We start from the raw sequence: 13,211 nt of genomic DNA, 5'->3' as shown, positions 1-13,211 counted from the left end.
GGTGTTCTGGGTGTAAATTGATTTCTAAAAACGAAAACTACTGGAAACAAAAAGAAAACCAGGTAAGTTGGCTGTGAGCTCGTGCAACATCTTCGTATTATCCACAAAATTTGATTGCATACCTACATTTAAGCATCTTTTATGTGCGTGTAAATTTTTGATCTGACAGAACTCTTCAACAGCGCACTTGCAGAATTAAAATTCGATAGGTTGCGAAATAGTGTTGCGGCACTGAAGAACGTTTTTGTCTCATTTTTTTTAATTGCTTTACGGCCGCTGTATCCAAGGCTCCAATAAGATATAAATTGATATAAAAACTAAACTATATTGGAGGCACCGTGGATATCGGCTCGAACATAAATTGTTTGTGGAAATTCCTGAAAAGCCACATAATGTATCGACAAAGGCTCGAGCGCACGGAGTCGCCAGGTCAAATGATTCCGTATCCCACAATTCTGCATAAACTATGCCCAACCTCAAATGGAGTTTATTTGGGCGGTTCGCGTTCGCTGCACCGTGTACGGTTGTCAACGCGAGAGACCTGGCGTTGTACATTTCTTATCTCGCGAAGAGCGCAAACAAAATAGCTACAGATAATGTGGGCGCACATCCTTATCTAAGGTTAAACATAGGGGAAAGACGTAAGCAATTATCTCCCTGCAACAGCTGACTTCAAGCGCGTTTTTCGGTGCGGCAGATTAGCCGCGTCGAATCCCCGTGGCGAAGGGGAGCCGAGAAAAGTCAGCTGATTTTTGGCAACTTGCGCCATCTGTGGAGGGCCCCGTGGACCTCTCGGTCCTGTGCGTGAAGTCTTCGTCGGCCATGTTGAGTGTGGATCGGAGCATCCTTCGTCGAGCCGCGGTTGATGAAAAATCTCTCTCGGCGGTAGCGTAGCACCCAAACGCCAAGCTGGATAGGCTACCGGAATACCTCCGCGACACCGTCGACTGGTTTATGGGGTAAGCCGGGCGCGTGCAGCCCGTGTCTGCCGCTGCTTTTGCTCGCGAGCGCGCATGCCCTGTCTGCCTCGCTCCGTTCCGCGAGTAAAGGTACCGCCGCTGCGGTCGTGCAAAACACCGCGAAAAAAAGGGGGACAGCCGGACGGTGGTTGGGGAGGACAACAGAATCGGTGCCCACTCGAAGGCAATCACTTTCAGGACCGGCAGTGCTCCGAAGGCGCCAGCACCTGTCCCCTTAATAAGCGTGTCAGCCAGGCCGCGTCGTATTCTTCCGGCGTCTCTAGCTGCCCGAACGCGGTGCTCACCGCACGAGCGGCAGCTTCGCAGGGCCGTCGAATCTGCCCTCACGTCAGTAAGCATACGTGCAAATCTCGTACATGACTACGTTTTGTGTCTTCACCCCCTACTGCTCAGCCTCCGATTTGAGTGGGGGGCAACGAGACAAAACCAAAAAAGAAACCGTGTCGCCCTAGCGAACGTCAGCCACTCTCGACGCTTTTTTTCGTGACGGGTTGGAAGAAAAAGTGAACCGATAGCATTTGCCCCTTTTCGTACCTTCTTGTTGTTTTTCTTTTTTTCTTTTTTTTTTCGCGTTTTACCATGTGTCCTAGCAGTACAAGTCGAGTGGGCTGCGCATACGCGGGCAGATCATTTTCGGACCCGCGATCCTGCCATGCGCGGACAGCCGAAGGAAGAACGACTTTCAAGGTCTGCTGGTTCCCTGCAGAGTTCACTGTTCTCGGGCCAGCCAGCAGCATACATTGTACGCACTGAGGTCGTCCGGTCAGCAGTAGACGCAGCAGCGCTGCCTCTCGACGCGATTCGTCTTGCTTTTCTTGTGCTGTGTGCGGGGGGCGAAGGCGTTTCTCGTGCGCTGGTGTTTTTGTTGACACGAACGGGGGGTTGCCGTTGACCGGTTGTGCCAATCTCGGTGTGTTGTTGGTCGGAGAAAGGCACGACGGCCGTAGTATTCGGGTCAGTCGCGAGAAATCGGCTCGTGCCGATGAGGAGTTGAAAAAACCGCGCTCTGCGATGCACACCTGCGGCCAGCGAAGACGCTCTTCATCCGTGCTAGATAAGCTGTCGGAAGCGGGGAAGCTTACGAAACCGTAGCAACCCTTCCATTTCCTAGTGCCTGCGGTGTCGGCGCGTGCTGCGCTGATCTTTGAGCAGCATTGGGGCATTTTACTTCGTGCTTAGGAGTGGTAACGCTCTTTTAATTCATTTCGGCCTTCCGGCACTTGAAACGCGCTCTTCTGCATAAGCGATCTGGCGGCGAAAGACCGTCTGGCGGGTCGTTAAGGTGACGACCCTTCAGCGGCGCCTTACGCCCCCTTCTTGATCGCCTGCGAGGAAGGCAGTGCGATTCTTTTGCCCGCTGGCACCAATAAAGCGTGGTCGTTATCCGTATCGCTTACGCCGTGACCGTCCGTCCACTGCCAACGACCGTTTAATGAGCGCCTTTTTTCCCTGGCGGTACAGCACGCGCGTTCACAAAACCGATGAAGGATACACGAGACCCACGTGCCCCCAGCTGTTGCGATTTTGGCGAGCTACAGCGACGGGAAATTCGAAATTTGATCGTGGTTTCGTTTCGTCCTGTTTACTATTTGAGCGTGAAACCCCCTCCTCCCGGAAAAAAAGTGTGGCATAAACCCTCGACGCTGATTGGCGCGTGGACTGGTTTAGTTCATTGTGCAGTTTGGTAAGAAGAGCCAATAACGCGCATCGCCAGGCGCGCATTTCATTTCCCGTAACTTTTTTTGGGAAGGGAGCAGCGTGACCTTGATGTGGCCTTGATTGCGAAGGCCATCGACGGCCAGCCCCTACACCTTCTGGCATCGTTGCTTTCGTAACACCTCAAAACAATCGAGTTTTGAGTGACATTGAGTGGCGGAAAGGAAAAGTGATTCACGGCGCCTCTGTACAGGGTCTCACAAGGGCTGTCGGAAGAGCAGCTGTGTTGACTGGTACGAAGAGCGGTTCTCGTCGTTTTCGATAAGAGATATGCGGCGCTTTCCGCTCTGACAGCTGTCGTCAATGCGGAGGGATCGTTGCTTATACCGTGTCCCTTCCTGGCTTGGTTGTTGAACTCGCGCGACGGACGTTATTGCGCATCCTTTGTGGGCCATAAATTAGCCCGTATATTGTTGTTTCCGCCCCGTTTGGACGCCGCGCAGAGCGGGACCCGAGGGGTGTTGCGCAAACCGCGCGGTCCAAGGGTTAGGTAACGCTTGATAACGAACATGTTCGCCCCTTCCGCGTCGTTTGTGGACAAGTACTTGCTGAACGGAGCACGCAACCATGCCTGTGCTTTGTGCCGGACTGCAGTTTCGCTCCACGGAACAGCACCGACATCCCCTGTATACCCACCATGTATTTCTTTCTTCAGCGTTTTGTTTTTAAACAGCAACTGAAATCTGTCATAAACCAGACTCGATTGATTGTGGGGGTTTAACGCGCCGACGCAACGCAGGCGATGAGGCGCGCCGTAGTGGAGGGCTCCGGATTAATTTCGACCACCTGGGGATCTTTAACGTGCGCCGAAATCTCGTACACACGGGCGTTTTTGCTTTTCGCCTCCATCAGACCAGACTCAAGACAGCAGGTATTTAGCTATAAACGCCTAGAGAAAGGTTTTAGAACTACATAGCATTTCGTGGGTTTCTGTTTTCTTTCTTTTCTTTTCTTTTTTGCGTGGAATTTGGAATGAAATGGAGTAATGGGGGATGCGGTAAACCAGTACGACGCAGAACAGACCAGAAAAGCAGAAGTAAAAAAAGTTAAAAAAATGCGCTGTTTGAACTTTGGGTGACATTCACCGTATCCCTCCGAGTGAAGTGTGGCACTTCACTCGGAGGGATACGGGAAGTGCCCCTGTAAAACCTGATGAACCTTTGAAAGCCAACTTTCAATAGCGATAGAAAACAATTCACAATAATGTGCAAAAGCCACGCCACACCCTTTGTTAGATACGCGATCGGTGTGGTGTACGAGATGCCTTTGGCGTGGGGTCGATCGACGAAACCTTTTGGTGAAGAACTGAACACGGTCCTACTTGCTGTTTCATTGTAAAGATGTACTAATTTTGCTCTCGAGTTGGAGAATAACAAAAAAAGTGGAGGGAAGCCGGGATGTAACGGCACCTGAGGTTGCTGAAGCGTTTTGTATCAAACTAAATGTGTGTGAGTGAGCCTCTCTATCAGTCTATGCCAAGGATGGTTTTTCAGATAAGCTCTGATGCGTGCCCTTGCCAGGTGCTTGCGATTTTTTTGCCGCCTTCGAAATGAATGAATGAATGAATAGATAAATTCACTGACGACGGTGGAAAAGGGGGTGAAAGGAAGGAAAGCTCCCGAAATAAATCAGTTGGAGTAGCGCCCGTCCCGCCTGTAACCAACCGTCCTTGTCGTCACAGCGCTGTAGCTTCATTTATACTATTCGCCTGCTTCCCGCACGTTTTTGTCGTTTAGATCACCAGACTACGGTGTCGCGTTCGAAGTGCCTATCCTTCGGAGGCGACGGGGTTCTCCTTCGGCGTCCACAGTTAGTAGCTGCGCGGAGGCCTTCATTGGGCCAGGAAAAAAAAAAAAAAAGAAAAAAAAAATGTTATACCGCTGTCACACGGCAAATCTAATGTAATTCAAACTGAATGACATTAGCTGTAAATGACATTCGGCTCGGCCGTGCGGGTCTACACGGCGGAACTACACTTTAGCGGAACAAACGTCATTTGGTTGTGATAGCGGAGACGATTAGCGAGCTCGCAAAACCGCAAAATTACGTTTCAAGCGCATCTGGAATGTTTTCGCACGTACTATTAAAAAAAAACGTAACAAAGGAATATTTTTTAAAATAAAAACAGGAAAACCACTGATTTAGGTGACATCAGTAAACATCACAAAGCTGAGACAAGTCTGCAAAAAATCTGGTTAGGGTAACGCGCGCATTGGGAACGAGATTTTTTTTTGTTAGTAGTTGTTCGTCTTTCTTTATTTGAACAACGATACAAAGAAAATATAAGTTTACTGACAGTTTTTTGAAACAGTATTTGGTTTGTTACTGAATTTTCCTGTCTAGGGACGCGCTACTGCTGTCGAGGCTACTCATTTGGCCTCTAACTCAGGTCCGGGACCTCAGTTAGCCGCTAAATGTCATTCGCCTCAAATGTCATTCGGTATTCTCGTGTAGCGCCGAACTAATGACATTTAGAGCGAATGACATTTGCTGTAAATGTCATTTGGTCTGCCGTGTGACAGGGGTATTATAAGAACCAAAATACAAGACGGAGCATGGAATGCAGAGCACACCTGGGCCCTGGCTACGCTATGTATAGAATATGCAACACGGGCGCGCAAAGGGTGGGAAGCTATAAGAGTGCATGAACGCCAGGCAAGCGACTAAGGACAAAAATTAACGAGTCTACGTAATTTGTAAGTTCATTGCTCTATAATATAAAGTTCACAATGTGTTTGAGTGTAGTCACCGCGAACCGATGATCGTTTGCAGTTGCGGCGCGTTGAATTGCCGCGCGCAGCCAGCGGCGTTTCTCCGAAGAAACTTCGCAGAGACGTTTTTTGCGGAGAGATGGGTAATTTTCTTCGAGACACCCGCGGGTTTTCCCGAACGCGTCACCGCCCCGCTGCTTTAGGAGGCAGGCCACTTTCCAGATACTGCTCTGAGGCGTAAGAGAGCGGACCGGAAGCCGCTGCTGCAATTCAGTGATTGCTTTACGGCGGGTTTTAGTTATTGTTTTATCTTTACTTTCGGCCGTTGTTTTCGCCGGAGTCGTCGGTTGTAATGCCGAAGTCGTGCCTCCGCCGGTTTTGTGCGTCAGAATAAGTTACGACAGTGGCGTCCGGCCTACCACCCTGGCAGGCCGTTGAATGCTGAGCAGTGAAATTTTTAACGTAAATTTTATTATTTATCTTTCTTTCAGAACATCCTGTATTAGGGAGTATTTTTAAAGCATCGTGATTCATGACTGCAGCGCAAAAGTATTGACAGCGAAGGGCGGGTACGTAGCAGGTCGCTTGAAGAGTTGTGCAGGGAACACAAACCTGAGGTTTACAGGCTATGGGGCAAAACCGCGGTGAAAAGTATGTACCAGCCGAAGTACTCTGTGAGCACTGCCGAATATTAAACCAGTCTTAACGGTGTAATGCGGCTTCAGGCGGATGTAACCAACGGTCTCTACGAATGATGTAAATTGATCACCCGCTGCAAAGGTCCGCACAATGAATATAGACGAACCTGATTGGGAAGCAGTGTCCGAAATTAAATTAGTCACGCACCAAACTGGTCAGCAGTTGAGGCGAAGTGACTGCATAACTACCCGCAGCGCACGGAGGCGGAGAAGCCTGCATCTTGACGTCGCATTGTTGCGCGACAGATATTCCCTGACCCGACGCGTTGTCTCTTGCATATTGATTAGAACACTCGATCCCGTGTGCAGGTGGCGACGCACGTCGTGATGCTCAAGTGACTTTAAAACGTATTCGAGCTCTTGGGCGCTTGCAGCCGTAGAAGCATCCACCTCCGCCCCCATCTTCCAACACTCCCAAAGGGGCCGTGCTGATCGTGACCGCGAAGTTAAGCCCGTTCTGCATGGTGCGAATTTGCCGGCGAATTCGCACCTGCGGCGCCGCTCGTACGGCGAATTAAACGACATGTTTTCGTAGCTTCCGCAGCAACAAACATAGATCGTTTTGCCGCGTGCGAATTCGCTTGCAAATTTGCACCATGTAGAATGGAGTTTAACCGGTGAACGCGCCGTAACCTATATTTTCGAATTAGAACGAACCCTCGTCATGATACCCGGGACACGAAACCGGCTTCGTTATAAGCGATCCTTCTTTAAAAGCGGGGTGTTGTGCTCTCTGTGCGCTGCAGTGGGAGAAGCGAAACACTTCGAGTAAGTCGAGATTTTGAGTAAAGAGATTTGGTTACGACTAGCGTCACTAAATAAGCTACACCTAAGAGTACCTCCACTTCGTGCACCCGGAAGCGTCTGGGGGCCATTTTGTTTCTGGTTTGCAGTGTTGCCATGTCTCCCAACGAAACCGCCGCCGGTTGTGACGGGCAGTGTGGCCGGCCACGCTAGCGTTCGCGCATCAGAGAGAGAGAGAGAGAGAGAGAGAGAGAGAGAGAGAGAGAGAGAGAGAGAGAGAGAGAGAGACGAAATGGCTGCGCCCACATGTAAACAAATATCACGTGGTGCCGACGGACCAATGAAAATGCTGGCGGCACATAATAATGGGAGGAAAGCGTGCCAATACTCTAAAAGCATTTATTTAGTGACCTACGACGAAGGTTTACTGTATCATCATTTAATCTCTGCGTGGTTATAAGCCTATAGAGATTGTCTGTAACAGCAGCTCATTTGCGTTTCCGTAAACCCGGCGGGTGGCAGGCTTCGGTCAGCGCAGCCACCTCAATGTTGAGCGCAGTAAAACTTACAGCCCCATGGCCAGCATTTTATGTCCTTCCGTCCCCGCGTTCAAGCTGATAACCCCCGTGTCCTCTCCTGTCTGCTCGAAGTCCCACAATGCTTGGGGAGAGGAGATGACTCAGCTGTGGCAGTCCTCCTCACTCTTGACAACTACAGCTGGGAAGCGCCGCTGTCAACTGTGGGGCCGGGCTTTTAAAGGAGCCATGAAGAGAAAATACAACTTCGTTAAATTTGAAAGAACCAGGATTCAGTGTCTCACTCAGCTCCACCACAGCCACAAAAGATGTTCTTTTAACGAAAAAAAAGCAAGAAGTATTTAAAAACTTTCATATTTTGCGCCACAGTGACGTGTTATGAGCAAGAATGACGTCACACGGGCCAACAATAAAACAATTTTCAATGCGTTAACTGCACATTAGCATTCAAGTGATGCGGTCAACTGGAACTAGAGGCCCCATTACAGACGTCCAGTCATGTGTCGTCGCGACAGGTCAGTCAGGCGGCCGCCAATCGCACAAACAAGGTTCCGTGACGTCATAGAAAAGTTGCGGGAAATTGGCTAGGGGGTCGCCACTGCTTCACACGTTTTCTTTAATATCTCCGTTATTTGTTCGAAGATTGCGATGATATTGGTATCATTGTTATAGGGACTAAGCAGTCTTTCTAATAAACCCAACTTGTATTTTGCCTTCATGGCTCCTTTGACAGAGAGGCTGTTCTTGGGTCGAGGCTTTCATGGGACGAAATGTGGTGACGCGATCGCAGCGATGTGGAGAGGGCACAGCCTAGCCAGGAGGAGAGCAATCGCCAGGCACACGTGAAGCGAGTTGAAAGAATACTCGAACGAGACGCTGATATGGGCAAAGCTTTTCTAATCTACTAAATCTGCTGGCACTGGCAATGTTTCCACTTATCAACATTGGGCCTCTTCGATTTTCCACTTCTGGCTCCCCGCGGGTTGCCCGCGGGTAGTCCGAGGATTCCCCGAAGCCATAGGGATACACGGGAAAATCGAATGTTGGACTGCTTTTCGGGGAGTCCGCGGTGAGCCCGAGACTGTAAATCGAAGAGGCCCATTGTTGAGCAAAAAAAGAAAACATTAAGCATATCTCGGACAGCACATCAATACATAAGTGATATTTGCATTGTTCTTTTAATTGAAAATACTTGGCTGCTTGATTTTGTGTAAAAACGAAAAGCCGTGAAAAAACAAAGCGCTCGCGGCGCACCCTTGTGGCAGTGTTCCGATTCAGAAGTTACAGAAGGTCACATTAGATGGCGCGAGCAGTGGAACACGGCAAAAATGAATTGGCGGGAGCGGCGATCGATCTGCTAGCTTTGACAAGTTCTATGAAGCTTCGCCCTGAGATTATATATATATATATATATATATATATATATATATATATATATATATATATATAGGGTTTGGAAATGAGGGGCTCGTTAGGAAATACAGAAAGAAATGCCGGCAGTCTACAACGCCTTCTTTGGCGTTGTAGACTGCCGGCATTTCTTTCTGTATATATATATATATATATATATATATATATATATATATATATATAGCGAGGGCGTCTGTTCTGGTAGTCTTGGTGCCATAGGGAGCTTAAGAGGGTTCAACGCTGGTCGACCACTCTCGACACGTCGTAGACGCTCGAGTCACGGCCCGGGGGTCAAAAAGAAGGTCCCCTTCACCCCGAGTAGTCCGAGTGGCGCTGGCTACCACCCCCAAGCGCAGGAAACAAACACACCTGAACATAAATACCCCAGAAAGTGGAGGCTGAATTAGCCCCGCCGGTAGCGCAGTGTTTATCGCACCAGACCAGTATTCTGGAGGTCGTAGGTTCGGATCCCACCTGGCGGGCATTTTTTTTTTCTCCACTTTCTTATTTTCCAAATTCTTTATCTTGACCAACTACATCCTCCCCTTTGCTTTCCGAGGTTTTCTTGACTGCCAATTCTTACCTCTGTCTTATTTTCAACGAGCCCCTCATTTCCCATTCTGATTCGCTATATATATATATATATAGCCTCCACTTTCTGGGGTATTTATGTTCAGGTGTGTTTGTTTCCTGCGCTTGGGGGTGGTAGCCAGCGCCACTCGGACTACTCGGGGTGAAGGGGACCTTCTTTTTGACCCCCGGGCCGTGACTCGAGCGTCTACGACGTGTCGAGAGTGGTCGACCAGCGTTGAACCCTCTTAAGCTCCCTATGGCACCAAGACTACCAGAACAGACGCCCTCGCTATATATATATATATATATATATATATATATATATATATATATATATATATATATATATATATATATATATATATATAGAGAGAGAGAGAGAGAGAGAGAGAGAGAGAGGGGGAGGGAGGGAGGGGGGGAGGGAGAGACTGCGGTCATCACCTATCGTCATAGTGTATGCTCTATGCATTACTCCAAAAAGGAATTAACCCCACATTCTCGTCACTTTTTGCAACCAGGGCAAGCGCGAAAGAGGAAGGGGCAAAAATTGAAATGGTGTCGTGGTGCGAAAATATAACAGACGGGGCTGCAGTTGTAGCAGTTCTTTCTCCTTGGTATACGCTTTCCTCGGCTTGGTATAGCAATTGCGGGATTGATCCTTCTCTAAGCGGACGGTACGTTCATCTACCGTTTGCGTATAGTACGTTGTTTTATGCCAAAAATATTTGTCGTGCCGCAAAGCAAGCATAATAATCATCCAAGGTGGCGCGTGCCATTTATAACCCTGCGTTCCTTTTCGCTTTGGCCAATTAGGAAATTTCTTGATGTGAAATAAATGAATTTTTATCGACTGAAACTTTCACCGTGTGCGGTGTCAAAGGAAACCGAAATACACCAGTTCAAATAAAATTCACGGGACGTAAAAAAAGAATTCATTTTTGGGAGCTCGGAAGGAAACGCGCCAAATTGGAGCGACCGACCGGCGGGGCTCACCTTTCAAGCCTCGCGCGCGCGGCTCGGCATTACTGTCCACGTGGACGCCGTATTCCATTTCACTCTAGCCGAGCTGGGTCCCCTCATTATAAACGGGACCGCGCGGGCGCAACTGTGGGTTTTAACGACGTGTGCTGAACTCCTATTCGTCGGTTCAAATAGAGTGTCTGGGGACTTTCAAACGCGGCGTCTTTCTTGAGCCATCCTAAACGCGAGTCTTGGTGTCCGTCCGTCGGCCACTCGATTCGGCTTTATTTACTAAATGAGGTGAGAGATGGCTTGACCGCGAAGTATATTATTCAGGCATGACGTTCCGAACTACTAAAACTGCGCCATGGCTCATACACGTCCGCATTAGTCAGTGCGAAGAAAACACTGCAGGCATATTTGAGTCGAAAAGTAAGTACAGTTATGTACAGATGAAACGCCGGCACGAAAATATGAACCAGAACATGCAAAATTGAAAAATATACCGTTCGCTGAGTTACAATAATAGCGCGCTATTGGTATATTTGGAACGCCCCATTCACCAACTTTGTTACTGTTATTAGAGAGTTTTAGCATAGCGGCTCCCGTACGCTACGCTAAGGTTAGCGGATAGCGGGACCGGACTGCGCATGCGCGCGCGGGGAGTGCGAGGAGGTTGCCCCTCAGCGGAGGGAAAGAGCGGGCATGGCGAAGGCTGGCCGCGCGGAACTAATCCACCCCACCGTGACGAATTTGGTCTCCCCAGCCGCGCCCCGCTACCCGCCGCCGTAGCGTTAGCGGACGGAGCACGCTATGCTAAAACTCTCTATAGTTTTAGCATAGCGGCTAGCGGAGGCTCACGCAACGGTGGTGGGTTACCGGGACCCGACCGCGCATGCGCGCGCGGGGAGGGCGAGGAAGTTGCCCCTCAGTGGAGAGAAGGCGCGGGCATGGCGAAGGCCGGCCGGCCGCGGCCGGCGGAACTAATCCCCTCACCGGAACGAATTTTTCAGTCGGGCCTAGCTACCCGCCGCCGTAGCGTTAGCGGACGGTACCCAGTATGCTAAAACTCTCTATTAAGCCAGGCGTTATTTTGGCTTGCACGGAAAGAAATCGCGCTATTTGTGTGTTCTAGTTCATATTTTCGCTATCGCGTTTAATTTGTCGATCAGTGTACGTTAATAACTGGCACTAGCGGCGTTATTTTAAGATAAAAAAATGGTGCGGTTCCGTTTTGGGATAGCAAATAAAAAGCTTTATTATCCCTTCCTAGACAAAGTTGAGAGAAGCGCGAACGCTTCGTCCAATCCGAGGAGAGTGCGTCCAGTCGATCCCAAATCGCAAACGAACTAACCCGCGCGACGATTTTTCGCGCACTAAGCAAACGCGTCCACGAACTCGTGCTGCTGATCACGAGGTCGCGGGTTCGATTCCCGGCCGCGGCGGCGCACGCTTTTCTGGTGGAGGGGAAAAGCGATAAAACGCCCGTGTGTTCGAGATTTCGGCGCTCGTTAAATATCCCCAGGTGGTCAAAGTTAATCCGTAGCCCTCCACTACGGCGCGCCTCGTTGCCTGCGTTGTTTCGGTGCGTTAATTGAACCCGACAATCAAACAAACGCGTCTATGAACTATCTAAATGTATACCAATACGTGGTTTGTGAGATAAAGGTGTGCTGTCGTACCGAATCTTGATCGATGTGTGTATTGCCTATATATCTAGAACTATTCTTTTAGATGCGGAGCAGCTTATGTAGCGCCTGTTCCCTACTCCGTTGTGCGTCCCGTTTTGCGGCGTCCACACCCCCACTGCGCGTGCGCATCCTCCTCCCCTCCTCTCCTCTCCTTGTCTCATCTCCTCTCCGGCATTTCTCCTCTCCTCTGCGAATCTCCTCTCTTCTCCGGGATTGCGCAACGAATGGAAACATCTGCGGCTCCGCGCGCGATAATGCGAAGCAGCTTAGGGTTAGAGGCGCGACTGTAGCCGCTGCATACTCCGCTGGGGGCGCCACTGTAGCTCCGCGGTATAAATGACACGCGCGCGCGCTCCGCTCCCCTCATTCTCCTCCCGCAACGCCGCGATCGAACTGAAAACTAATGGGAACTTGAGTCGACCCCATATCTGCTTCGCATACTACTCAGGGTTCCCCTACGGGAAGATGGTGACATTTTTTTTCGTGATTTATAAGTAACCGATGTGACATAATAGAAACCCGGTTTCACGCACGCCCCAGAGATGTTATCAGATGTGTCCAGCGATATTATCAAGCTTTTCGGTCGACCAACCGGTCTATGGGGATATGCCTTAGTTTTTTGACAGGATGCCATCGGTACCACTAAGAAAGCTTTCGCGTTAAAAACGCGATTAAAGTCGGTGTCGAAGACAGGGAGCTGAAAGTGAACACTAAAACGAGGAGTCGAAACAGGAGGCGCGCGAGCGGTACGTATACGCGGGAAAATTGAATCGAATTGAGCAAATTTCTAGGGGATCCATCATGGAAGGGGGCAGCGTGACGGGTGAGAGGGGAAGAGAGGAGAGCAGCTATACGTGACGGGGCGGCGGAAGACTTTTTTTCGACGACATTTGCTATGAAGCAAGCAGATACAAGGCCTGTGTTCAGGTGCGAAGCACCTTAGGGGCTCGGGCTGTCGGCGTCTCCTGTAGTCACGGTACTAAAACACCTGGACATTGCTTTTCCAACGCCTCGCGCTAAAACGCAACTCGTACTAAAGAAACACAGCGGGACACTCGTTTCCCAACGCCTCGCGCTAAAACGCAACGCGTACTAAAGAAACACACCGGGACACTCGTTTTCCAACGCCTCGCGCTAGAACGTATCATCTCCGTGGGCAGAAACGCATATAAAAGAATACACCGGGACAATC

General features: G+C 49.7%; 1 protein-coding gene across 1 annotated transcript in view; it reads left to right on the top strand.

Annotated features, from left to right (window-relative positions):
* Nucleotides 1–768: 768 nt before the first annotated feature.
* LOC144166608 (MOB kinase activator-like 2) overlaps nt 769–13,211 on the top strand; it is a 145,132-nt gene continuing 132,689 nt past the window's right edge. Inside the window, exon 1 of the mRNA XM_077696123.1 lies at nt 769–959. Coding sequence (XP_077552249.1) covers nt 955–959 — 5 coding nt within the window. The 5' untranslated portion in view covers nt 769–954. The remainder of the gene's footprint in view (nt 960–13,211) is intronic.

Source organism: Haemaphysalis longicornis, unplaced genomic scaffold (genome assembly GCF_048455015.1).
Source record: "Haemaphysalis longicornis isolate Haplotype H1 unplaced genomic scaffold, Haemaphysalis longicornis Haplotype H1 scaffold_18, whole genome shotgun sequence".
Lineage (NCBI taxonomy): Eukaryota > Metazoa > Arthropoda > Arachnida > Ixodida > Ixodidae > Haemaphysalis > Haemaphysalis longicornis.
The sequence above is the reverse complement of the archived record's forward strand: the minus strand, read 5'-3'. Positions and strand labels throughout refer to the sequence as shown.